Source organism: Manacus vitellinus, unplaced genomic scaffold (genome assembly GCF_001715985.3).
Source record: "Manacus vitellinus isolate BGI_N305 unplaced genomic scaffold, ASM171598v3 scaffold_25_pilon, whole genome shotgun sequence".
Classification (NCBI taxonomy): domain Eukaryota; kingdom Metazoa; phylum Chordata; class Aves; order Passeriformes; family Pipridae; genus Manacus; species Manacus vitellinus.
Genome location: NW_021939882.1, coordinates 9,768,701 through 9,793,069, shown reverse-complemented (window position 1 = coordinate 9,793,069; position 24,369 = coordinate 9,768,701). Strand labels below are relative to the sequence as shown.

The 24,369-nt window shown below is 48.5% G+C and overlaps 1 protein-coding gene across 1 annotated transcript in view; it reads left to right on the top strand.

Annotated features, from left to right (window-relative positions):
* NRG2 (neuregulin 2) overlaps positions 1-22,795 on the top strand; it is a 176,223-nt gene extending 153,428 nt beyond the window's left edge. Inside the window, exons 6-12 of the mRNA XM_029960202.1 lie at positions 1,809-1,867; positions 11,375-11,398; positions 15,483-15,585; positions 16,493-16,616; positions 17,845-17,972; positions 20,445-20,669; positions 22,049-22,795. Coding sequence (XP_029816062.1) covers positions 1,809-1,867; positions 11,375-11,398; positions 15,483-15,585; positions 16,493-16,616; positions 17,845-17,972; positions 20,445-20,669; positions 22,049-22,706 — 1,321 coding nt within the window. The 3' untranslated portion in view covers positions 22,707-22,795. The remainder of the gene's footprint in view (positions 1-1,808; positions 1,868-11,374; positions 11,399-15,482; positions 15,586-16,492; positions 16,617-17,844; positions 17,973-20,444; positions 20,670-22,048) is intronic.
* Positions 22,796-24,369: the final 1,574 nt, after the last annotated feature.

Below are 24,369 nucleotides of genomic sequence, written 5' to 3'. Positions count from 1 at the left end.
TCTGTACATCTGAGACCCCCCAGTGCTCCCTCCCATCTCCTGACCCAGATCAGTTTGTGTCCACCATGAGGTACAACTTCTAAAAATCAAGGTGTTCTGCACACAACCTGAACCTGGGCTTGGGCCTGGATCTGCCCTGCTCCATCCCACCACATGGACAGGTTGCCTGACACTGTGTCAAGGCTGCCCTGGCCTCTTGCTGTGCTTCACAGTCCAGGGGCTGAGCCACTGACATCAGACTTGGCCTCTGCTCCATGTGCTCTTTGCTGAGGTGTCTTTCAGTCCCTTCCTTGTTGACCAGTTGCAGAGCACTGAGGGACAGCACTGAGGGACAGCGAGACCTTGTGGGTGACAGCTGAGACCCAGGAAGGTCTGACGTGTACAAGGTGCAGAGTCTGCAGCTCCACTTACCCTGGGAAGCTGGAAAACAGGTGTTAGGATGCTATGAAGAGAAAACCCTCTTAAGCTCAGAGGAGGGAGAGGCTGGTTGAGAAGGGAGTGAGTTGTGGGACAGGCAGGTGAGAGCTGGGACTTGAAGAAAGCTGGGGATGCTTTGCAGGACTCTCCAAGGAATCCAGAAGAAAAGATGTGAAGTGAGGGAGAGAGACAAGTGCCTGGGGGAGAAGTGTTTGACCACCCAAGGCTGGGCTCCCACTGCATCCCAGCTTCACCTGCAGCTGTGGTGGGACACGACACAGAGGCTGCTGGTGCTACTGCACCTTCCTGGACCCTGCCCATGTCCCTGGGCTCCCAAAACATGGCTCAGCTGGGGGGATACTCATGGGCTGCTGCCTGTGCCTGGTGTCCTTCATCTGCAGGGCACCTTCCCTGCCAGTACAGCATCATTCCAGTGTGGAACTGGTGGCCATGAGCTGGCACATCCTGACCCACACTGGCTGGGATACCCTGAGAGAGCCTCGCAGCTGGACAGCATGTGACACCTCTTTGGCTCAGCTTTCTTCTCTGTCCCTTTCTCTCTGTTAACACAGAGACTCTGCACATGCTTTCTCTCTAACTGCCATGTAACCCTTTTTCCCTGGAACACCCCTGGATATTTCTGGGGTGCTAACAGGGACACACTTTCCATACCCAACGCTCGCTGTCGCCTGAGCAGCCACTCACTGCTCTGTGGTGCCTCTTGTCAGTCTTGTCTAGAGAGCAGCTCCTTGGAGTCTCTGAAAGCAGCATCCAGCCCATCTCAATCTTCCTGCCAGCTGGTGCTTCTGGCAGGTGAGAAGGAAGGAGGCAGGCAGAGCAGGACAGGGCAGAAGGGTTTGGTGCCTGCTTGAAGGCCCAGGTCAAAGCCAGAGCTGGAATACTGATGTTTGCAGGTGCCTGGTTAAAGCAAAGCAAAGACTAAATACACCTGTAAAGCCTTTATTTTTTTTCCATTCATCACAATGCACTTTTTTTTTTTTATTTCTGACCTCAAGAACTGTGCCAGACATGTTCTGTGATTTCTCCCCTTTTCCCCTCCAGATGTCCAAACGGATTCTTCGGACAGAGATGTTTGGAGAAACTGCCTTTGCGATTGTACATGCCAGATCCTAAGCAAAGTATGTTTGAAGACAAAAAATGCACCACACTCCTTAAAACCTCCCGGGCACAGCGGTGGATGTAGAATGGTCTAGTCAGGGATGGCTGTTGGTGTCAGCTTTGGGCTAGGGCTTAGGGCTGCAGGTAAGGGTGAAGGCTGAGAGCAGATGGATAGAAGCCACGCAAGGGACCTGAAGGGGCCTCAGTTCAGCCTGTTTGGGTGTCATTTTGCTATCTTGTTTCTCTCTTTCTGGTTTTCTCTCTTCCGGTAGGTGTCCGATCGAATTCACAGGAGACCGGTGTCAGCATTTCGCAATGGTCAGCTTCTCCAGTATGTCTCTTTCTACTTCTCTCTCTCCCTCGTTGTTGTAGCTCTGTGTCATGTCCTTAAAGCAGGTTCTTCTGTTCTCCAAGAGCCCTCTCCCTGCCTTGTGCGCTCCCAGCTCTGCTTGGCCCCAAGAGGAGCTGTGACCGTGGCCAAGAGGAGAACTGGGGGCTCTTGTTGTCTCCCTGTTTGTTGGAATGGGCTCTGCTTTCATTTCTGATTGAACTGAACGCTGCTTGCTCTTCTCAGGCAAAAGGCAAACGAGGCCCAGGGTTATGTGGTGGGTGTGCTGTGTGAGACAAGCTGTGTGTGGAGCTGTGCCTGCCAGCACTGCTGTCCCGAGACACTGTGCTGGGCAGGGCAGGAGATGTGTATTTTCCTGTCACTCTTTGGGGATGGCAAGTGAGTCTCCTCGTACCAACGGAGGGAATCACAGCGAGGGTGTGACTGTAATGAAATCACTTCACAGTCTGTGACCCAGAGGTTACACTGGTGGCTGCCACTGCCTCAGGGCTTCCCACGCCTCAGTGTCACGCAGGATACAGGCTAAACCTGCCAGCTGGGCATGTCAGGGAGTTCTCCATCCCTCTTGGACATGGAGATGTTCCTGTCTCTCCCAGGGGGTTGGTCAGCCTTGCATGCTGGGTTGTGTCTCACTGCAGTGACCAATACCTTAACATATTCAACAGCTGTAAAGAGCCTTTGCACTTAATGCTCTCCAGTTTCTGGTTTCCCATTCCTACAGGTCTCATAGACATCATCAGCTCATTTTGCTCAAGGTGGATAATTTTTCCGGGTCCTTATTCAGCCAGTGTCCCAGCATCAGTGGGATCCTGGTCTGGGTAAGGACTGACCTGAAAGGAGACACAGTTATAGTGCAGGAAATCAGCCACGGTGATCCTGGCTGTGCCCCATCCTGTGACCCTCCCTGTAACCCATCCTGTCTCCATGCTGGCCACTAGGACCACCACAAGTGGTGGGTTTAAAAAGAGGCTTTTCAAAAAGAGCCACGAAAGAGGCTTTAATTAGTGGGAACAAGAAGAGAAATGCCTCTTCAGGATAACTCCTTGATTGCCAGTACCCCTCTCCCACCGCTCTGTGAGGAATCCTGCAGTTCCCATCCTGAACTGGCAGTAGCAGGAGTCTCATTAGCACGTGTTAATAGCTGGCAAGTGCTCAAATTAAACTCCCTTCCGTGGAGCATACAGACAAATGCAAATGGACTTCACGAGGCCCTTGGGACAGCTCGATGTTTTTACGTTTCCTTTTGTTCCAAATTGGCCTCCGAAGCTGAAACCTCCATTGATTTATCCTCCCAGGCTCCAACATCCAAGCAAGCTCTCTCTAAAATGACAAAACAAAATGTTCTGGTTTGATCTTTCACGTGATGCAGAAGGGTTTCTTCCCACTTGGAAGTCTTTGGTGTCAGGGCCCCTGGCTGCAAACACCAGTGGGATGCTCACTTGGTGAACTGATTTGTGTCATGTTTCATAAGGTGGTGTCCAACAGGCTTAAACATTATTGCTACCATGCTACAAAACCAAAACTGGGGGGGAAATGAGTTTTATGTCAGGAAAATGCCTTTTTCAGAGCATTCATTGCAGGAGTAAACTGTGTGGTTTGTTGTTTTTTTTTCTCAGCCTGCAGGATCCAGCTTTTTATGGGGCTGAGATTTGTTTTAATTTTATTCACGTGTCAAAGGAACAATGCCAGCTTTAAAACTGACACGTGTACATTTCCTACCTCAACTCTGCTTTAACCACAGCATAGTAAGGTAAAACCAGCTTAACAATCCAGGCTACCTGTCTGAACTTGGACAAAATTCACGTAAGAAGATGATTCATATGTGTTTATAGCTGTTTTCACTTTCAGGTCACAGTTGGGTAATATAAGTGGAGGCAGCACTGCAGAAAATCTTGCACTGAACTTGCTGATTTTCTGAATAGGAAAGGCATTTCACTCGAGTGTGGACCCTGCAAATGCTTACCTTCTACTTTAATCAATAATCTGGGCACAGTAGAAGTTGCTGTTGTTCTGTAATTTGCTCAGTGCTTCATCCCACATGGGTTCTGACAGGTCAAAAGCCAAAACAGATTAAATGAGGTTCAGGCATTTCCACTGGAAATAAAATAGCTCTGTCCTGATTCATGATTTGATAACACTGCCAGCGTTTGACAGATACTTAAATAGTAAATAAGGACACCTACATTGCTGGTGTTTTAAATGTATTTGGGGTATTTTAGGTTTCCAGGCCTAGATTGGAACCTTCTGATTCGTTAATATAAATAATAAATATTTAAATTACTTTTAGTAGGTATATCCCAGGGCTGAGGGAGAGTTTGCAGTGAGCTAAATTGCAGACACTGTTCTGAAAAGGTGTGGCAGATACTTTGCTGAATTTGGGCCACAGATGGAGATGGTGCAGCATCCCAGCATCATGCCAGATGTTGTGTACTTTCCTTTTGGGAGCAGCTTCCTATCTCTCCAATTTAAACCCTTATTCAGATTTTGCTCATGTGAAACTCCCCATGTTCTTCATGACTTCAGGCTGTCTTTGTCTGTTTGACAGGTAGGTCTGGAGGTTTGCTTTGATTTGATTGCCCAAAACACCTGCTAGACGACTGCAGTCATTAAGATGAAAATTGGGTGTATTTAGATAGGTTTTCTTGCATGTGATATTTCTCTATGTCACTGTTACAACCCTATGAGCAGGTACCCACTGCCAGCCCTTCTGGGTATGTACCCCACTGCTTGAAAATGAAGAGGAAATGTTAAACTTGGAGATTTTTTTCCATGTCACGCTCACACTGTTGCTGTTTTCTGACAGATTGGTACAGAGGAACTCATTAGGAGTTGTATTATTGTGCTCGGAGACCCCCCAGCCAGTCCCGACTCAGCCCTGGTTTGGATGAATAGTTTGCTTTTGGTAGGAATTTGCAACAGCAGGATTCAAGCAAGTGATTCAAGTCAGCAGGTGGTTCCTGTTCAGCTTATGACTTCACATTTTAGCTTGGGAATGTGTTGAGATATCGCAGAAAAAAAGTGAAGCATTCTAAAACAGCCACTTACCTGGGAAAATGGATGCAAAGTGCAAACAGACACCACAGCTCTGACCCAGCCAGGTGCCACTTCTGAGCAGAGCTGTGGTACCTGGCTGTGTCAGCTCTCTGAGCCTGCCTTTAGGCTGAGCCTGAGTTAGTCTGAGCCACCCTGAGGGTCTGTTTCTGAGCAAGGCTCACACTGCCAGGAGGTCTGAGGCAGTGTGGCTTTTCTGTGCTGCAGTGGCAAGGGTTGAGCTGCCACCAGTGATGGACAACAACCCAAAGCAGATGAGGGCCCTGAGACACTGAGGCATAGCAACCCCACATCCAGGGAAACTTGAAGCTGTGTCCTGTTTATCATAGGTCAGCTGTAGGGCAGTGGGGACAAAAGGCTTTCCCAGAGTCATCGAAACAGAAAACCTACCAGCAGAAGGAAGGGGAGATGTCAGAGCAAACAACTGCTCACTCACTCCGATTAAAATAGTTGGAAGGCACATATCTGAGAAGAAAAAGATGTCCTGACTTAGGATGTGCTGACTTTAGCCTGTCTAGATGCCTTTTGTCAGTATGAAATGTCACTGATCTCAGCGGGTCTCTGTGCACGCTCCTCCACCCACACATGAGGAATTGGCTGATGGATCAGGGTTAGGAGATCGTGTTGTTTAGCTTTTAACTAACCTGTGAGAAGAGAGCCTTATGGAGGCTACACAATATAACTGAGGGACATTAAATCAACATTTAATTGTAGCAGCAATTGTAATGTAGACTGAAGGAGAATTAATGGCATTGAACTGAGAGAACAGTGATTGTCTGCAATTTCTACACAAAAGAGAGGAATGACCTGGTAGATGAGAAGAGAGAGAATTATTTCCATGGTGATGAGTCATTAAATCCTCTTGCTAATATGTTTTTCACATCAAGGTCTTCAAATTTCTATGTCTCCACAGACAAACTCATGGGTGTAGCTGTTAGGTGGCTCCTGGTACTGTGGTACAGGTACCTGCAGGGTCACAGGTCACAGGTGTCTCTGTCTGGCTGTCCATGCATTAGTGAGAACAGAACACATCAAATTCTTGATCCACAGCCAGAATGAATCCATAGCACAGGTACCCATGGACCATTAAGCCTCTGCAGCCAGATTTTCCTCTCTGCTGGCACACCTGGGTGAAAAGTTTAGCAACATCCAAAAGAATCAGAAATTTCTTCTGTGAGCTTCTAGTGGGTGCTGGAGACTCACCCAGTGGACAGTTGTCTCCTTCATAGGCACAGCCATGGCTGGCAGCTCTTCCCAGAAGACACAAGCCTGTCCAAATTCATCCTTCCTTCTAAGAAACTTTTTTTTTAAAGCTTGTGCTGGCACCTTGTATTTCATAGCTACCTGGTTTACATCAGATCGAGATCTAGCTCTATATTCTCTCTTCTACAAGCAGCTTTTCAGGTCTCTGTAAAATCCTCCTGGAATTTTACTAATAAATTGCCAGGCTTTGGGCTGGCTGGTTTTAAAGATTTCATGAAACACATTGGCAGCTATTTCACTCCTGGTGGGGCTGAGATACTGAAAGTTAAACGTGCTCAGCAGGAACATTTATACATTTCCTAAGTCTGCACATTCGGATTCTTTCCATTTGTGATTTATGGAACAAGTTAGAAATTTGGGGTAAAGTTTTCTATTTATGCTTGCCTCTTGTCTGTGGAAACCCAAACTTCATCTTAACTTTGCTGTTTATTCACATCCCCAAATAATCATCACCAATCTGGAGAACAAATGTCATAGCATTCATCATCTTGGTTAGTGAAACATTTCCATTTTCTACTTTGTGACCCAATTAAAGTTGCAGTATGTAGCCACCCTAGAATAGAGCTGACAGTCACATACAATGTCATCTAGCATATTCTTCATTTTTACCCCATATTTAATTGTGGTTTCTTTATAAATTGATTTTCAATTCATAGGTGGAGTTTTCCTACTGGTCTACTTGGAAGCAAAGAGCAGGATTTCCAGATATCCATTGGCAGAGCAGCTTTCTTTCCAACCTGTTCCCACTACTGGCTCCATTGCTTCTGGCTGAACTAGCATGGAAGTGGAGCAGTGTAGGTTTATTGGGTGAGAAGGATGATCCCTTGCACTCAGAAGTCACTGGCTGCAGCCAGAGGAGTGTTGGTCAGGTCATCACCCTGACATGGAGAAGTGACCCTTCTGGTGGGTGGGGTTTGGAAACCTTGCTCCTGATGCTGAGGTAAAGTGTCCTCATGAGCAGAGGGATAAATGAACCACTTCAAGTTCTTCTGGGAAGGTCTTGATCTTAATTTTAGCTTCTCTTTTCACTTCCTTTTTTTCAGTAGTAGTGTTCTACCTGCTGTGATTTCAATAAGCAAAAGAATACTTTATTTTACCTACCTTTCTGCTTCTTCCTCCACCTCTTACTCATCTGACCCGCAAACCAATATTTAGCAGCATTTTAAATTCCACAGACATTCTGCAGCTTCCTTTCATTGACATTATAACTGCTGACCACTGAATTACAGGGTGATGGTTATGCTTGGTGTGGCTGGGTAATTACAGAGTGTTTGTGGTTTTTCATAACAGGGTGATTCCTCTCCCCTGGAAGCAGTACAGGTTGCCCTTTGGGATGTCCTAAAGTTAATTGCATGCTCATCCACAGAAGATTTTGAATACCCTGTTGTTGTGTATCTGGATTTTTGAGGCCAACCAAATGATTTTTATTGTTACAGTACTGGACAAGCTAAATGTCTGTGGAGTTTAGGGAAAGTTTACAGACTTTCTTTGCTTGAAGATTCCATGTATTGCCCAGTTATTAGCACAGGCACAGGGTCCTCTTCTCCATCTTGTCCCACTGTCCTGCATTGCTCCCTGTATCCACTGGGAGAAACCTGGATCAGGGTCCTGCAAATGCTACTCTTGTCAGTACAACTGATTATCAATAAAATTATTATCAATTTATTTTCTTGCTGGCCCTCAGAAGTCAATTCTCCACTTTGTTTCATGCCTTGGAGCATGCTCTGTGTTCCAGAGAGCGTGTTTGGGGGGAATAATGCACAGTAACTAAACATCTTATCAACATTCTTGGACAACCTGAAGTCCAAGTGAGCACGGGCCCACTTTTCAGAGCTGTTTGCTGAGGATCTTATCCTTCCTAATCATCCTACAAATCTACAGCTCAATGAGAATCATCTCGCTTGCGGCGTTACTCCTACAAGAATATTTTAGATTAAATGTTTTTCGTCTGTCCATCTTTTAAAATAAGTAAAATACGTCATAGACAAAACCTTAGTCACAAAGGCACTGCAGGTGAGGTGAATGTAGGACTTTGCCTTTTGTCTGATGGTGAGAAACAGCATTGTCAGTTTGTCTCTGCTGCTGGGATTCATCCATTTCATTTTAGCCATCCCAAAGGCTCCCTCTGCCACGAGCCTGGGGTGCAGTAACACCTCCCCACTGCGTGGGGGGAATCCCTGTCTGGAGGGGCTGGAGGACCTGCCTGGACCTCCTGCTTCCTGCTGGGGGGTTAAGGGCTGCAGAGGGGACTGTTGCCCAAAGGTTTCTGGGCACCCCTGAATAGATCTGTCAGAGGCCACCAAGTTGATCAGAGGGATGGACCAGCTCTGCTATGAGGAAAGGCTGAGAGAATTGGGATTGTTCAGTCTGGAGAAGAGAAGCTTTGGGGTGGCCTTCCAGGACCTGAAAGGAGCCTGCAAGAAAGATGGAGAGAGACAATTTACAAGGGCCTGGAGTGACAGGACAAGGGGGCTTCAAACTGGAAGTGTCCAAGGCCAGGTTGGGCAGGGCTTGGAGCAACCTGGGATAGTGAAAGTTGTCCCTGCCCACGGCAGGGGGTTGGAATGAGATGATTTTTAAGGCCCCTTCCAACTCAGGTGATTTCATGACTATATGATCATGCTGAGCATCCTCTCCACCTAGTAGAAAATATTACCCAAAGCTTTTAAGGATATATTGCTCTTCCTTATAAACATCTTAGAACAGTAAAAGAGACTTCTTTCAACCATGGTACCCAGTCAAGAAAATTTTTTTTGCTCCAATCAAAAACAAGTTGTTGTCTCCAGGAGAAATTTTGATTTCTCAAACATATTTGGTACCAGTTAGAATGCTGTTGATATGAAATCAGCACACACTGTGTGGTAAACCACATTTGTGAAGATGATGCCCCTCTGCTGAATGCAGAGCTGGGGCCACCTCATTAGCCTCTGTCTGGATTGCAAAGTGCTGAATTATTTTGAACAGTCTCTTCTTTAGAGAATACAAACCCTCCAAATCCCAGCCTGATCTTGAGGTGTCTCCTCCTTCACCATCCCAGCAGGGAAGGCAATACCTGCCCATGCTGGGAAGAGCTCTGAGGGATGGGAAGGGGGGAGTGACTCCCTGCTTGATGTGTTCAGTTATGGGTGATAGAGAAGCAATGTCTGTGTCCTGAAGTGATGCTGGAGAAGGGTTGAGTAGCCATGGAATCAGATACAGGAGCACAGGCTGGGGAAAGGCTTCCTCCACCTGCAGAGCTGCTGGGGGGTTTGCAGGCACAGGGAGGCAGGTACACTCCAGCTGCTGTGGGGTTGCATGGTTTCTCTCCTGCTCAGGGAGCCTGTAGCTGAGACCCAGGGATCTCAGCTGTGTCTGAGCTTGGGGAGCCAAAAGAAAGACAGTTGTCATGTGAGAGGGACAATGGGAAGGCTCAAGCTCCTCAGGCAAAAAAATCATGAAAATGTTTTGAATTGCATCCATTTGTATCTGCAGATGTTGCAGCAAATCCTGGGACAGGGAGGAAATGTGGCAAGATAGGCAGTATGCAGCTATCAGATGGACCATCAGCTTAGATTTATGGCTGAAATTTGATGTATCTCTACATGCATTTGTCAGTGTCAGGGGAAACAGTGTGTGCAATGATAGAATTACTCAGGAATAGGTTAGGGCTGGATGTGATAACCAAGAGGTTTAGAATGAATATTCTGCCCAGTTCTCTGCTGCCCACCACATTATGTCCATGTCACTGCAACTTGTACAAAATGCCTGTGAAATGCACTCTGGAGGGTTGTTTTTAGAGTTTTTAAGAGTTTTTTCCATATGTGAGATGTGAAACAGAGAGCAGCCAGGTTTTGTGGCCTTTAAATCATACAAAATTTTAAAAAGCCACTCAGCTCCCCCCCCCAAAAAAACCCCAAACATCAGCATTGATTTGAAGAGAAGAACCTGCTTTAGAACACGTGTTTACATGTCCATAATGATTAGTGCTAATTCCCCCCTCCCCGCCTAAATTTTGAACAGCATTGCAAAAGAAAGCCAATATTTCTGTGCAGCACAAAGCAGTTCCTATGGAAAACATAGTAACTAAATCTGGACATCACCAAGCTGCAAATAATCTTGTGTGTATGGTGCTTGGGAGCAGCAGAGCTCACTTTTGTGTACAGCGGTAAGTATGGAGAACTTTAATGTTTGTGTAAGAAAAACTGTCTTTAGGAGAGGTCTGTAGCAGGAAAACGACTAAAATCCAGGATAGCTGTTTTTGGATAACTGTGTGGTTGATTTTTTTGGGGTAAACTCCTGTGCTTGGCACTGCCCCTGCAAGATGAACTGCAATCTCCCACTTGTTACGAATGTTAATCTGAAAGCAGGTGCTGCAATCTGGGCTTTTTTGCAGCGTGCTTGCGTTTCTAAAACAACGCAGAACCACAGCAGAAGTGAAATTGGGAAGACCAGAGGCTTCAGGGAAACTTGCAGTGCAATTTTGCACTTTCAGACCTGCGAGGGACTCCTTGCCTTGCCCGGGCAGCTCGTCCCTGGCAGCGCCGGCGGGTCGAGGCAGCCCCGAGCTGCCCAGAGCGGTGCTGGCACCACTGACACACCACCAGGAGATGGGCAGGCCCTGTGCCCGCTGACACTGTGCACCCCAGGCCAGACTGGGCAGCAGAATGGGGCTGGCAAAGCCTGGGGGCCCTGGGCACACCCCACACATCTGTGTCCCTTTGGTGCTCAGCCCCTGGGCACAGAGGGGCGTGGGAACCCGGGCAGGGCAGATCTGGCCTGTAGAGAGGGAAGGAATGGGTTTTTCCCAGGTTCCTGCAGTCTCTATGTGTTTTGACCTGTCAGGAGTTGTTTCAGAACAAGTGTACCTTTCCTTTTTTTTTTTTTTTTCCTTCCCCCTGCCTAAACTGTGAATTCCATATCAGGTACTAACAAACATGGCTCATCTCAAAAGAATTCATAATTAACTGAAAGAATTCATAATGAACTTCCACTGCAATTTGTTTGGGTCTTTCTTTGCATAACATGGTGGGGGTTTGAAATGCTCTGAAGCATACAGTGTCTGTGTGACTGCTGCTGAGCCTACCAAAAGCTAACCTGCTGTAACTGCACGGTGTGTGTGTTTGTATTTTAGAGTTCTCTGACAGACCTGTTTTTCTTTTTCTCTTTCTCTTCCTTGTCTTCTTTCTGCATTGGCAGAGCATCTTGGATTTGAATTAAAGGGTATGGAACAACCATTCATTTATTAATCAGAAGCCATTAAGAGCTTCCCACATTATATTTATGGCTTTAATGGGATGATTAAAAAATCAGCTGTTCTGTTCACTTCCCTGGCACCAACATAGATGTTTGGATTGGGAAAAAAAAAAACAACAAAAAAAAGCAAAACAAAACCAAAAACAAAGCAAATCACAAATTCTAAATGTAAACCTATAAAAAAAATGTGTATTTATTTTTAGCAGCACTTTTTTCTTTGTTCCAAGCAGCAACCTGGCGTGTGTGGCGTGACTGGGATGTTACAATTGCCATACATCTCCATTCAACACCTTTTTGTGTATTTAACTGAAAAGCAGGAGTTTGTGTCCATCCAAAAAGTTGCCAGCAGGGGCAGGCATTCCTGGAACAGGAAGGCAAATTTTGGGAAGATCAAGGCTCCTATAGAAATTGCCATTCCACAAGCAATAACCTCCACTGGATCCTATGAAGGGTCAGGATGAGCTTTGCCATTCCTCCTCCCAAATTTTAGTGGCTCATTCCTGGTTCTTAACTGGGAGGAAACTGTTCCAAAAAAGATGGCATGAGATGAGTTAGTCTAGAAAATTAGATCCCAGGGAAGTCATTAGTTCCCCATGAAAGTGGAGGGTGTAATGCTGAGCACCAAGGTGGCAAGCTTGGAAAAACACTGCAGAAACTTAAATGATGTAAAAATATCCCCTTTGGGCATTTACCCACTCCTGCTCAGCTGCTCATAACCACATTATTTTCCTTCCATTCTCCTCAAGTCTTTTTTTAGAAGTAAATCAAGTTACCTTTTGAGTAAGCAGTTGGGAAATCAAATCCTTGAGGTGAGGTTTCCCTGGAGTGTACAAGCCAAAGAACAGGGAGGGCTGGTCAGATGAGAGTAGAGAGATTGGGCAACCTGGTCTGGTGGAAGGTGCCCCAGGGGGTTGGAATGAGATGAACTTTAAGGTCCCTTCCAACCTAAACCATTCTATGATTCTGTGATGATTCTGTGATTTATCACTTAACTTAAAATCATTGATCCAACAGCGTCATCCAGAGCAGATCTTCATACGAAGATGCTTCCATTCCATTTGCTGGAGATATGGGGACACCAGTCTTTCACTTCTGGATCCTAAATTGCCCTCTCAGGCCCCTGAGGTGGAGGGACATGCACTAGCTGAAGCTGGAGATGCTTATCTCCTCTAGTTTTTGCATGCCTGATCCCCCAGGACTGGTGACAGTTCCCCCCCCACTGCAGAAAACACGTGAACTTTACGGTCAGGTGTCTCAGAGAAAGCGGTGCTGCTAACACTAATACACTTAAACCAACTTTGAAATCGAGGATTTTTGACATCCCTTTTTTGTTGACCTCTTGTCCTTTTCCTCACCCATTCTCGATGTCATCACAGAACCGCACACATCCTGTTCCCAGTCTGCAGTCGTCTCTTCTCTGTCATTCGTCTGTCACTGTCATGCCTTGCTGTGACCCCATGGCTGGACTGTGATTCTGTCGGCATTGTGTGGCACCACATGGTTTGTTCATAGTGTTTGCTGCTGTAGAGTGACGATGCTGCTGATGAAGACGTGGTGTTTGTAGAGCGTAGAGACACAAATGGACAAGTCCTGCTCCAGGATCTTACCTGCTCAAATACAGAACTGTAGTGTGCACTCTCTTATTTTCTGTCTGTCGCTGTCGAGGCGGTTTTGGGCAACGTGAAGGTGCTGTTATAGAGCGTCAGCTTTAATGAGATGTTGGGAGCCAACCTGAATTACTATCAGCAGTCCATTCAATTTTTAGTTTGCAGCAGTGATGCACAGCCTCACACTTCACTGCTTCACGCAGCAGAGCTGTCAGCTCAAGACAGAGAGGCTGAATCTGCATTTCTGATGAACTGAAACAGTCCCTGTGCAGTTCAGGTGAAGGTTCAGCACAGTCAAACATGTCAGAGTCAGGGTCCCATATTGACATGATCACCAGAACAGAGACTGGGATTTGAGCCTTGGGTGAAGAATTTTGTCATGTAATAGGCAAAAAAAAAAAAAACAAAAAACCCAACAAAACCACAAGAAACCATAGCTTTGATGACTTTGCTCTTTATTTCTCCTCCATGATTCAAAGGTTTTGTGCTTAGGAAAAAAGTCGTTGTAGCAAAATATATTGCTGGTGAAGAATCTTTGGAAGAATTGGCTTGATGGATGAGTCCGTGGTCAAAACAGACCTCCTGTCCAGCCTCTTTTTTTTGTTAAAGCAGTTTTTGCTGGGTAGTAGCAAAATTCTTGCCCAGTGCCATCCGTAACCAGGACGTGACCCTACCTGGTTTTCCTAATTCATACAAAATCTCTGAAATTCCTGTCAGAAGGAAAGAGCTGTACTGGTAGAATCCCAGTCCCAGGGGTGTGCAAGAGCAAGAAAACTTGTCTGCCATGGTTGCTGATGCCTGCAATAGGGCACCTATATAAGGGAAGCATGTCACTGAAGGAGATGTTTCACCCCAGAGTGGGTCCTTTCCCCATTCCAGTTCCACCTGGTTCATTACAGGGAAAATAACCACAAGCAAGCTCTGTTTTGCATCTTCGTGCCAGGGCTGTCATTCTCAGCCCTTGTTCACCAAACCTTTCTCCACTCCCATTTTGAGACTTATAAAGAGGTGAACATTTTTCCTAATGCTTTTTTTTTTTCTTCCAAAAATGCTTTTTCCTTCCTAACATGGCAGGTTGGAATTGTTCTAAATATTCAGTCACCTGGGAGGTTTCATTGCTTTCCCCCTCAATTTTTTTGCTAAAAATCTGGTCCCAGATCTAGACCTGTTTCTCTTCTGGTTTTGTATTTGAGTCTTTGGTAGCACTGGGTGTTTCACAAAATCCATGCAAGGTACTTTGAGTGGTGTGGTGAAGCACAGCAACCATGGCATGACTCTTACTGACTAATCTGTATGAAATAAATATTTCAATGAATATTAAAGAAGGCACAAACCCCGATAACCTGAACATTAACACATAGTGTGGGGGCATGAGGACATCCTTCTTAGGTCCTGAACTGAAACACCCATGGCAACTGTGCACTGAATCCTTCTCCAGTCATCCAACTGGAGAACCAAATTGCTGGATGCCACCGAGAAGAGCATCTACTCTGGTGTAGCCACAGAGGAAGAGGTGTCCTTTCCATGGGATCACTGCCTAGGTGTAGCTCAGTTACGCTCCAAGTGATACCCAGGCATTTCCTGGGAGCTTTGATTGACGGGGATGAATTACCTCACTTCCAGCATGGTCTGGCTTTTGACGCAAGTGACTTTTCTGGTTTGAAAGGTGGCCCATGACACAGGGTGACATTTGAGAGAAGCAGCAGCAAGCTGCTTGTATTTTGTGTGTGTGCCTCTGAGCTACCTGGTGCAATGGAATGAATCGCTTCCTAGGGTTCCATTAAAATTCCATCACTGGTTACTGTATTTTAATTAGTCCACTCCCTTTTCTTTGTCGAACGCGCTGTCACTTTTCCATCCTCATGCTGCTTTTTGACTGTTCTAGGATGTCCCTTTCAGCACCTACATGCTTTGGGGCCTGTTGCTCAGTGGTTCTAGGACACCACCGAGCTCCAGGGCATGCAGCAGCTGCAAGGCAAAGGCATTCTGAGCCCGTCAGAGCAGAGCCTGTGATCAGGGCATCACGGGGCACGTGTGCTCGTGGTGAGTGGGGGGTGCTCGGGGGCTTCCTTGGCAGGTGACTAAGGCACCACAAAGGGGGGAACTGCTGGAAGGGAGAGGAGAGTCGTGGGGCTCCTTGAGATTAGCCACTGTGGGAGAAGAAGGGCAAGTGAGAAGTGTGAGTGCAGAAGGGGTGAGCTACCGAGTGAGAGAGGGCCAGGGTACAGGGAGACAAAAGGAGTGAAGGTCTTGTGAGGGGTGAGTAAGGTTGGACCAGCTGGGCTCAGGTTTGGGGCAGCTCTTAGACGGGCAGTGGATTGGTAGGAGGTGTGCCCGAGCCCTGTCCTCTGTCTTACCCACACACAGTGCTGGTTCCTGTGCAGCCAGAGGCACCCCTGGTGTTGGACCCCATTTGTAACTGGATCCTTTCTCTCCATTTGCAGAAGCAGAAGAGCTCTACCAGAAGAGAGTTTTAACCATCACGGGAATCTGTGTTGCCTTGCTTGTGGTGGGCATCGTCTGTGTGGTAGCTTACTGTAAAACCAAGTGAGTATGGGTGGCTGGCAGACAAGAACTGGCCAAAGGTTAGTGAGTGGCAGTGTTCATGCTTCACACTCTCCTGCTTTTCACCCAAATGCTATTTTAAGGAGATGCTCTGCTGTGGTGTTCCCAGGAAGGTCTCATGCAGGAGGCCAGTGAAGCCATTCCCAGGCTGTGCCTGAGCAGAATGCTTTCCTGGGACCATCTGCTTATCCTCTGAAACAGCACCATTTTGCCCAGCCAGGTGATGCTGTGTCACTGGGAAAAGCTGGCCCCAAGCCAGTGGCTCACCTTTTGACAGCAGGAGCACACTGGTCTGTTGTGCAGGAGTTGTGGGCTCAGCTGTGTACATTCCAGGGACTTTTGGAGCGATTTTGATTTAACAAGAGGCTTGGTAACTTCTTTTATGGCCAACCTTTCCTGCCTGGACAGCACCTTTCTCCCTACTTAGCCTGCACCTCATCTCAGTTCAGGGTGCCCCTGGGACATGGTGTCCTGCCAGGGGCATGGGTTGGCTTTGCCACTTTGTCCCTCATGCAGGACAGGTCAAGTGCCTTTCCACCAAGGCCAAGCCAGGACTTGTTCCCCCTTTTCTTCTCCTCACCTTTCTCCTTCTCCCCAGCACCATAGTGTCCCTGCCTCTGCTGCATTGGGATGGACCTTATCTTGAAAAAGGGACCCTGGATCCAGCTTCTCAAATTGCCCATGATAACAGAAGTTCACCTTTTGTTTGGAAAAGCAGCAGAACGTGTCAAGTGTTGAATGCCTTGTTCCTTCTTGTTTGCAACTTCCCACAAACACCATGGGAACATCCATGTGTTCAAGACTTGCCTCCTCTACTGTCTGTGGGGGCAGAGAGCCCCACCAGAGAAGTCTTCCTAATAGATTTTCTTTTTCCTCTTCTGTTTTAAAGGAAGCAAAGGAAACAAATGCATAATCACTTGCGGCAGAACATGTGCCCTGCCCATCAGAACCGGAGCCTTGCGAACGGGCCGAGCCATCCACGTTTGGATCCCGAGGAAATCCAGATGGCCGATGTAAGACCCTCTGTCTCCGTCTCCCTGCAGGCTGTTTTCCACCAGGGGTTTGGCGTGGGTGTGGGTGTGTGCTTACACATCTGTGTGCAAGCCCATGAGGAGCAAAACACTAACAAACCCGAGCAAAGAGATGAGATTCCACATAAAAACATTTCCGAAACCAACATCTGAAGGAAAATGTGATTTTACTTTGAAGTACGGGATGAGATTTGGGCACTCAGGACAGGCTTGTTTTGATGAATCAAGTGTGACCCTGATTTCCACTAAGAGAGACGTTCCCAAAGTTTTCTGTTTATTAAGCTATCCCGTCAAGTCCCACTTTGTGGGATGACAAATGGGATCGGCGGGGCAGTGACCAGAGCTGACGTGGTGACCACGTTGTGCTGAAGCAGGTCATGGTCATCTGGTCAGCACTCCATCAGCCCACGTGCCCTTGCCAGGAGTTGTGTCCTGGGCAAGGTGGGATGACCTGATGGGGTGCCAGTGTCAGACCAAAGAGAATGATTTAAGTCTTTAGGACTGGATCCAGAAGGACAGTTCGGCCACTCCTGTGACTTCAGTCAAACCTCATAAACTCAATGGCTTTAAGTGCCTTGCTGGCCCAAGGCCTTGGAAGGGGTCAGAAAAAGGGAAGGGGGAGGCAGAGCCAAACAAGAAGTACTGAGGAAAATGAGTCCATTGAATCAGCTGTGAGCTCTGCTGGGTCACCCTTTGGATGGTAAAATCTGGCTAGGGTGAATCCCAGCCACGAAGGAAGAGGGAAAGGGAATTCTAAGAACCACAGTTCACCAGCCCCAAATTACTGCCTCCTGCAGGGAGCTTAGTGTCACTGTGAGAAGCAGTGCTGGTTGATAGATGGAGGAATATCTCAGCACAAATATTTGGATCACACTTGGTGTTTCTGTAGGACTCAAATCTCTTTTTGCTGGTGTAACCTCCTGTGGGCAGACACGTGTCTCTGCTCAGTAGCTACACATGGTACCACTGTCCCCTGGGGAGACCCTTGTCTCTCCATACCCTTCTGCAGTCCCCGTGCCATAGCCCCTTTCCAGTGTTCAAAGTGAAGGGGCAGAGAAGAGCCTTCACCCTCCTTGTCTTTTCCCGTAGGTTGTGGAGCTTCTGGGTTCACCCAGTCCTCACCTGATTTCACCAGAAATACCAGCTGAATTTCTCTGTGGCAGCATTCACAAACTGATGGCTGATCTGTGTGGTTCTTCATGTTTTACAGTATATTTCTAAGAATGTTTCTGCCACTGAGCACGTGATCCGAAGGGAAACAGAGACAACCTTTTCGGGCAGTCACTCCTGCTCCCCATCTCATCACTGCTCCACGGCCACTCCAACGTCCAGCCAGAGGTGATGTGTACCATTTCCCCCTGAACTTTCTCCTGCTGTTTGCCTTAGGATGCTGTGAGATTCAAAAGGTTTTCCTTTCACCTCGCTTTCTGTTTTCATTTGATGTTTGGCTCTGCGCTGGCTGTGTCTACACTGCAGGTCTTTGCAGGCACAGCTAGATAGTGAGAGGTGTGGAAAAGTGGGATCCTTGACCCTGCAGGGAGGTGCCAGCAGGAACCTGCAGCCCTGACATTGCTGGGAAACAGGAGGAAACCAAGATGTGCTTCCATGCTTTTTGCACAGACCCAATTGGGAGGATTCATGTAGGAAAGGCTTTGCAAGTTGTATTTGCAGCACACTGGCCACCTGAGATAATTCATGAAGCACACACAGGCTGTTTCATACTTAGAATGTATTTGCTGCGTGGAAGACAAAGCATACAAAATATCACAAAATGTTTTGGTCAGTTCCTCAGAGTCAGGGTCTGCCTTGGAACTCACAGGTTTTCACCAAAAAAAACCCTACTCCTGCACGATTTATCACAGTCCAGAGAGTTGTGTTAGAATCTCAGCCTCTGAGGTGGTGACACCTCTCTCACTGGAAGTCTTTCTGAGGTTTTCAGGAAAACTGGGTCTAGCAGGAGGGTGCCAATATTTCTTGTGACACAGGATGAGATGTATTTTTTGTTTTAATTTCAAAATAACTGTTAGAAGAAGAGCTGCATGACTTGGAAGCTGAACTTCTCATGGTTTTCAAGAGCATTTAAATTGCAAATAGACTCCCCTATTTTTATGATGTTAAGAAAAGTCTTTCAAATGCCCTAAGGAGAATCCTATGCTGTTTTGAGTTTGGATGCTCCACTTCTTCCTCTTACTCAGCTCTTGTGCTTCTTCCAGTAAGTGACGTTGTTTTCCGTGGAGATCCCTTGCCCTTGATACGTGACTGGCTCATGTACTTCATTAGCCTGATGGGTTTGTCTCCATTCATCCAGGAATCCTAAAATTCTTTCAGCTAAAGCTCATAGGTGGCTCCCAGCAGGTTTCCTCAGGGTTCAGGCATTCGTCAGGGTTGAACAAGTACTCAAGATCAACTTCCGATACTGAACTTGGGTTTTCAGGTGAATCCCTTCCAGATTCCTCTGGCTAGACCTCCAGCAAGCAGAGAGGGAGCCAAGAATGACTTGATGGGCTGGAAATGACAGATTTTTCCAGGGAAATCCCACCCCTCGTGAGCTAGACGGTGTGTTTTCCAGGTTTTTTGAATTTGTACTCTGCAGCCCAGCCCTGGATAGGTGTGTGCGAGCTTGAGCCAGGTGTGCAGAGGCTCCTGTGCTGTCAGAGCTGCACTTTGCTGGCCTTCCATGCTCACTCCAAAGTCCTGGGCCATCCCTGGGCAGCTCCTGAAGAGCAAAGGTGTGCCTGGAGGGCAGCATTAGCACATGGCAGCTGTGGGGAGGAACCTACCTTGCGTAGCCTCTGGCCCTGGCTACCTGCCACCTAATTTTCCTGAGTCAAGTGCAGCAAGCAGGTGCTTCTTGAAGTCATGCCAGAGGCAAACTACTGGCATAATCAGGCTCCATTTTACTCCATCAGTGCCTCTAATGAGGACACTGTTTGAAGTTATAAATGAGCATGTGCCTGGAGCCATCAATAATTAACAAGTTCTTGGGAAGTCTTAATGAGGCCTGCTCTCTTCTGCAAACCTCCACCCAAAATCCTCCACCGGCACAGCTCCATCTGGTGCAGTTTGGGAGTTCAGAGGTGTTGTATTTCTGCCATGGAGGGTGCCAGTGTGGTGGCCGTGGTGTGGGTGGGACCCCGGTGTGCAGGTGGCCCCGTGTGACCCCGGTGAGTCCCTGTGGGATGTCCTGTTTCCCCCCAGACTAGGACAGGTGAGGCTCTGAGTGCTCAGCAAGGTCTAGCCAGCATATCATAGCTTTGTCTAGCACCTTGAAAGTGTTTTGCTGCCAAAATCTTTTATAAACCAGTGGAAACTGAACATCCAGATCTCTCTTTGGTACACTTCTCTCTGCTAATTTTGAGTGGCTTCTCCTGGCTCCTCTCTGGTAGCAATTCCAAAGGGGCTGTCACTTGGCAGTGCTGGTGGCACATTTGAAGAAACTTGGCTGACTTGCCTTGGCATGGCCACTGTGTTGCTCCACACCCAGAATGGTTTGCAAGCACAAATCAGGATTGCACTGGCCTCCCTCCAGAGGCTGTCCCTTCACGGCCATTTATTCAGTGGTGGGATAAATATCTTCTATGCACTGTTTTGCTTTCTTTGTCCTCTAGTGATATCTCCAAGAAGTAGCAAAGAAAGGCAAATCAAAGGTAGGGTTGGGAAGCTGGGCACATCCCTGGCCGGACATATCCTAGTGAGAGAGAGAAAGGGGATGCCAGTGCAGAGGTGCAGAGCTGAGTGTGAGCAGTGCTCTTTGGAGAAGAGCTCGAAGGGGATTCCTTGCTCACTGTCCACTCGGGGTTTGGTCCACAGACACGAAAGCCACACCTGGAGCTTGGAGCGAACGGAGAGCCTGACTTCAGACTCCCAGTCTGGGATAATGCTGTCCTCGGTGGGAACCAGCAAATGCAACAGCCCCGCGTGCGTGGAGGCGCGGGCTCGCCGCGGGGCCACCTTCTGCATCGAGGACTCGCGGAGACCCACGACGCAGTACCGGGACTCGGTGGATTCCCTGCGGGACTCACCCCACAGCGAGAGGTCAGACCCCACTGCTCGGTGCCACAGCAGCACAGCGGGGTACAGCTGTGCCCTCTGTGCACAACAAAAACATGTTTGCCCTTCCCAGCCCTAGAGCAGCAGTCCCATGGTGGCACTGGAGAAACTCCAGCTCTGTCCTGCCAGAGGAGGCCACTCTGGTAGGGGCAGCAGCCAGTGCTGCATCCTGTTCACCTGGTGGCAACGTAGATTTGGAGCACAGGGATGACAGGGGTGTAAAATACCCGGCTGCAGTCAGCAAATGGTAAAGAAAACCTGGCTCGAGAGTGCACCCCAGGCAGTTTGGTGGGCTGGCAGCTCAAGCAGGGTCTGGCCCTCAGGTACATGGGGACAAGGTGTGTTTCCTCAGCACAGTCCTGGATGCCCTGGTGAGCAGGATGTTGTACATGGGCACAGCAGTTGGATAGGGTTTGGTATGATCCAGCCTTCCAAGGAGCACAACTGCAGAGCTGAGATACCATCAACAGCAGTAACAGTTGTCCTTCCCTTGGTTTGGTTCCTCATGGTGTAGAAGCACACCTCCACCCTTGATCCAGCCCTTTGCAGGTAGCCATTGGTGATGCTGGGTGGCCACATGGGCAGTTACCCTTCAAGGCAGTGGGACTTGTCCATGGGGCAGAGGAGAAAGGCAGTGACTCCTGCTCTCTCACTCCTGTCCCTGGTCCATTCAGGTTGACTCAGCTCGTACAGAGATCTCATACTTCACAAAACACATGGGTAAAAAGATGCTGAACTAGCCAGAGAGCCTGGGCAGATGGAATTGGGCAGAGACAACACTGGGACTATTGAGAGGAAATGAGATCTGCTCCTTAGAAAGAGGTGATGCCAAAGGAAGGGCTGTTTGGAGAGGAGCTGGACTAGACACAGATGGCCACACTGATGCTGTCACTAGAGGACAGTGGTAGATGCATTTTTGAGACATAAGATTTTTGCTAAGTCAGAGTAAGCAATGCCCAGGCTTTCCCCATCTGTGGCCTGAGCAGGAGGAGGGAATTTGGGGATCTTGCTTGGAGAGAAGCCTGGCAGCTCCAGAGGGAACAGAAGGCAGGCAGATGAGAGGCAGTGAAGCCTTGCCTCAACGATTCCAGGCAGGAGTTGCATGCTGAGTCCCTCTGGAAGGGCAGGCTGGGGATGCACAGTGCACGGTGTCCTAGTGCCCCACTGAAAGCAACAGCTCATCCTCCCTTGGCCCAGCAGTGCAAGCTCCCTCCACCTGGTTCCCCAGGAGTTATGGAGCTCCAGGAGCGGGTGCACCAGAGGCCTCACGGGTCCCCGGGCCGGGCGTTCGGCAAAGCGTGGGCGCAGCTGATGGTTTTGGGGTTCTTTTTCGGTGTGTCCAAACAGAGGTGTTCTTTTTTCAGGTACGTGTCGGCCCTGACCACCCCAGCACGCCTGTCGCCCGTTGACTTCCACTACTCGATGACCACGCAGGTGCCCACCTTCGAGATCACGTCCCCCAACTCGGCGCACGCCGTGTCCCTGCCGCCGGCGGCTCCCATCAGCTTCCGCGTGGAGGAACAGCAGCCCCTCCTGCGGCGCTACCAGCTCCCCTTCCAGGACACGCAGAGGTACGACAGCTACTACCAAAGGAAGACCTACCTAAACGACAGCATGGGGAGCCTTCCTTCCAGCCCCTTCCGCATCACGGAGGACGACGAGTATGAGACGACGCAGGAGTACGTCACAGCGCTAGAGCAGCCAAAGAAAACAGCCAGCAGCAACAGGCGGTGGAAAAAATCCAAACTGAACGGGCACGTCCCTCACAGAGCCAGAGCCGTCCGGGACTCCTTCTCCTTGAGCAGCGCCTCTTACAGCGAGTCTGACGAGGAGCTGGTGGCCGAGAGCACCCCGTTCCTAAGCACTCAGAACAATGAGGCGGCGCACACAGAGTCGCCGCCGCTGCACCGGCCGGGCGACAGCCGGACTCACTATTCCTGCAGCAGACACAGCGCCCACGGGGAGAGTGGGCGCAGCAGCCTGGCACACGTGGCGCCCAAACCGGACCCCGACCCTCTCTAGGCACCTCCCAGACTTCGTCGCACCCGCAGACACAACCGCGTGGAGGAGGCCGGAGGAGGGAGGCGAGACAAAACAGAAACAGAAACAAAAACAAAAAAAACAAACCATGGAACAAAAAAAAACAAACAAACAAACAGAAAAAAAAACGAACACAAAAAAACAAAACAAAAAAAATAAATATTTTTATTTTATATAAAAGAGGGGGAAAAAATATAACAAATAAAATGTTTTATTTTCATTTTAGCAAAGTTGTCTTATAATAGCTAACGACAATGACTTTTTTATAGGGAATCTCTATTTATATGTAATGTCTTGATTTACAGCTTCCGAGAAAAAAAAAAAAGATTTAAAAAAAAAAAAAAGAAGAAGAAAAGAAAACAAACAATAAAGTAAAAAAGAAAAGTGGGCCAATTTTTGACTACTTAAAAATAGAAAACAAAACTATCGTGGTGCCTTTTGCTGTATGCTAGTGCTGGGATTCATGCCGAGGATTCTGTTTCAGTAGCATTTTTAAGATCATAGATTTTTGTTTGGGAGACAACCCGTCACAAGGGCGCTCTTCTGTCAGAAGAAAACAGCCTCGCCACTTTGCCCCCCCGTACCCTGCTATTAATGATCTTATCCTTTAAAGTATTGTTTAAACACACATTAAGGACATGAGTGGGAGCATTTCCATTATCATGTCTAACGGGGATCTGTCTTGCCCTGTAAAATACTTGTATTTTTGCTTAAATCAGGAGAAAAAGAAACCCAAAAGCACCGTGCCGAAATGCAAGAAATAACGTTTCTTTTGCCACACAGGTAGGAAGACAAAATGAAATCGTGCAGCAGCAGCAGCCCTCACAATGTATCTCCCAACCTTTGGCCATCTCACCTGTGGGTCTGGAGTTGGGTTGGCACAGATTTGTGGTCAGGCAAGGCAGACACCTGTGTGATCACACCCGTGGGGGTATCACACCCTGTCAGGTGCCGCTGAATCCGGGTCGCTGAATCCATCCTGGGCAGGCAGTGTGTGGTGTTCCCAGCGGGGTGGGCTCTGTCCAGCCCCGGTGCCCGTGGCTGTGTTGCCGTGCCGGTGCCGTGCTGGCCACGGCACCCCCTTGGCTGAGCGGTGCAGCTGCGGTGTGGCGTTGGCCGGGGCACCGTGTGCCGTAGGGCCGTGGGGGCTGTGGTGTCCTGTGTGACATCGTGAACAACATCCTTGCCAGGAGGACACCCAGAGGGTGGTCCCAAGGCGTGTCACGGCCGCGTCTCCCCCCCGGCCGCGGTGCTGGGCGGTCGCCGGCTGTGCTGCCTCAGGGTTCAGCAGGACCCCGAGCACTTTTGGCCCCGCTTGTCGCCCCTGCCTTGGCTGGGAAGGGCCCCGTGTGGGGCAGCCCAGCGAGGGATCCTTCCCTACCACCGTGCCATGTATTGTAAAGAAAGTTGTTACCGTCACGTCCCGCCATCGGCGGCGGACGTCGCGTTCCCAAACTCGGAGCAGCTCTGGCCATCGGCCCTGTGGCGCAAAGAGACAGTCCTGCGTGTCCAGGCGGCAGAGCACCCCCCGTGGAAGTGCCCCTCTCTCCTCAGTTCTCTGCAGCAAACCTGTTTACATTGTAGCCTGACTTTTTTCTTTTTATATTTTTACTTCTGCATGTCCTTTGCATTTCAGATACTGTAG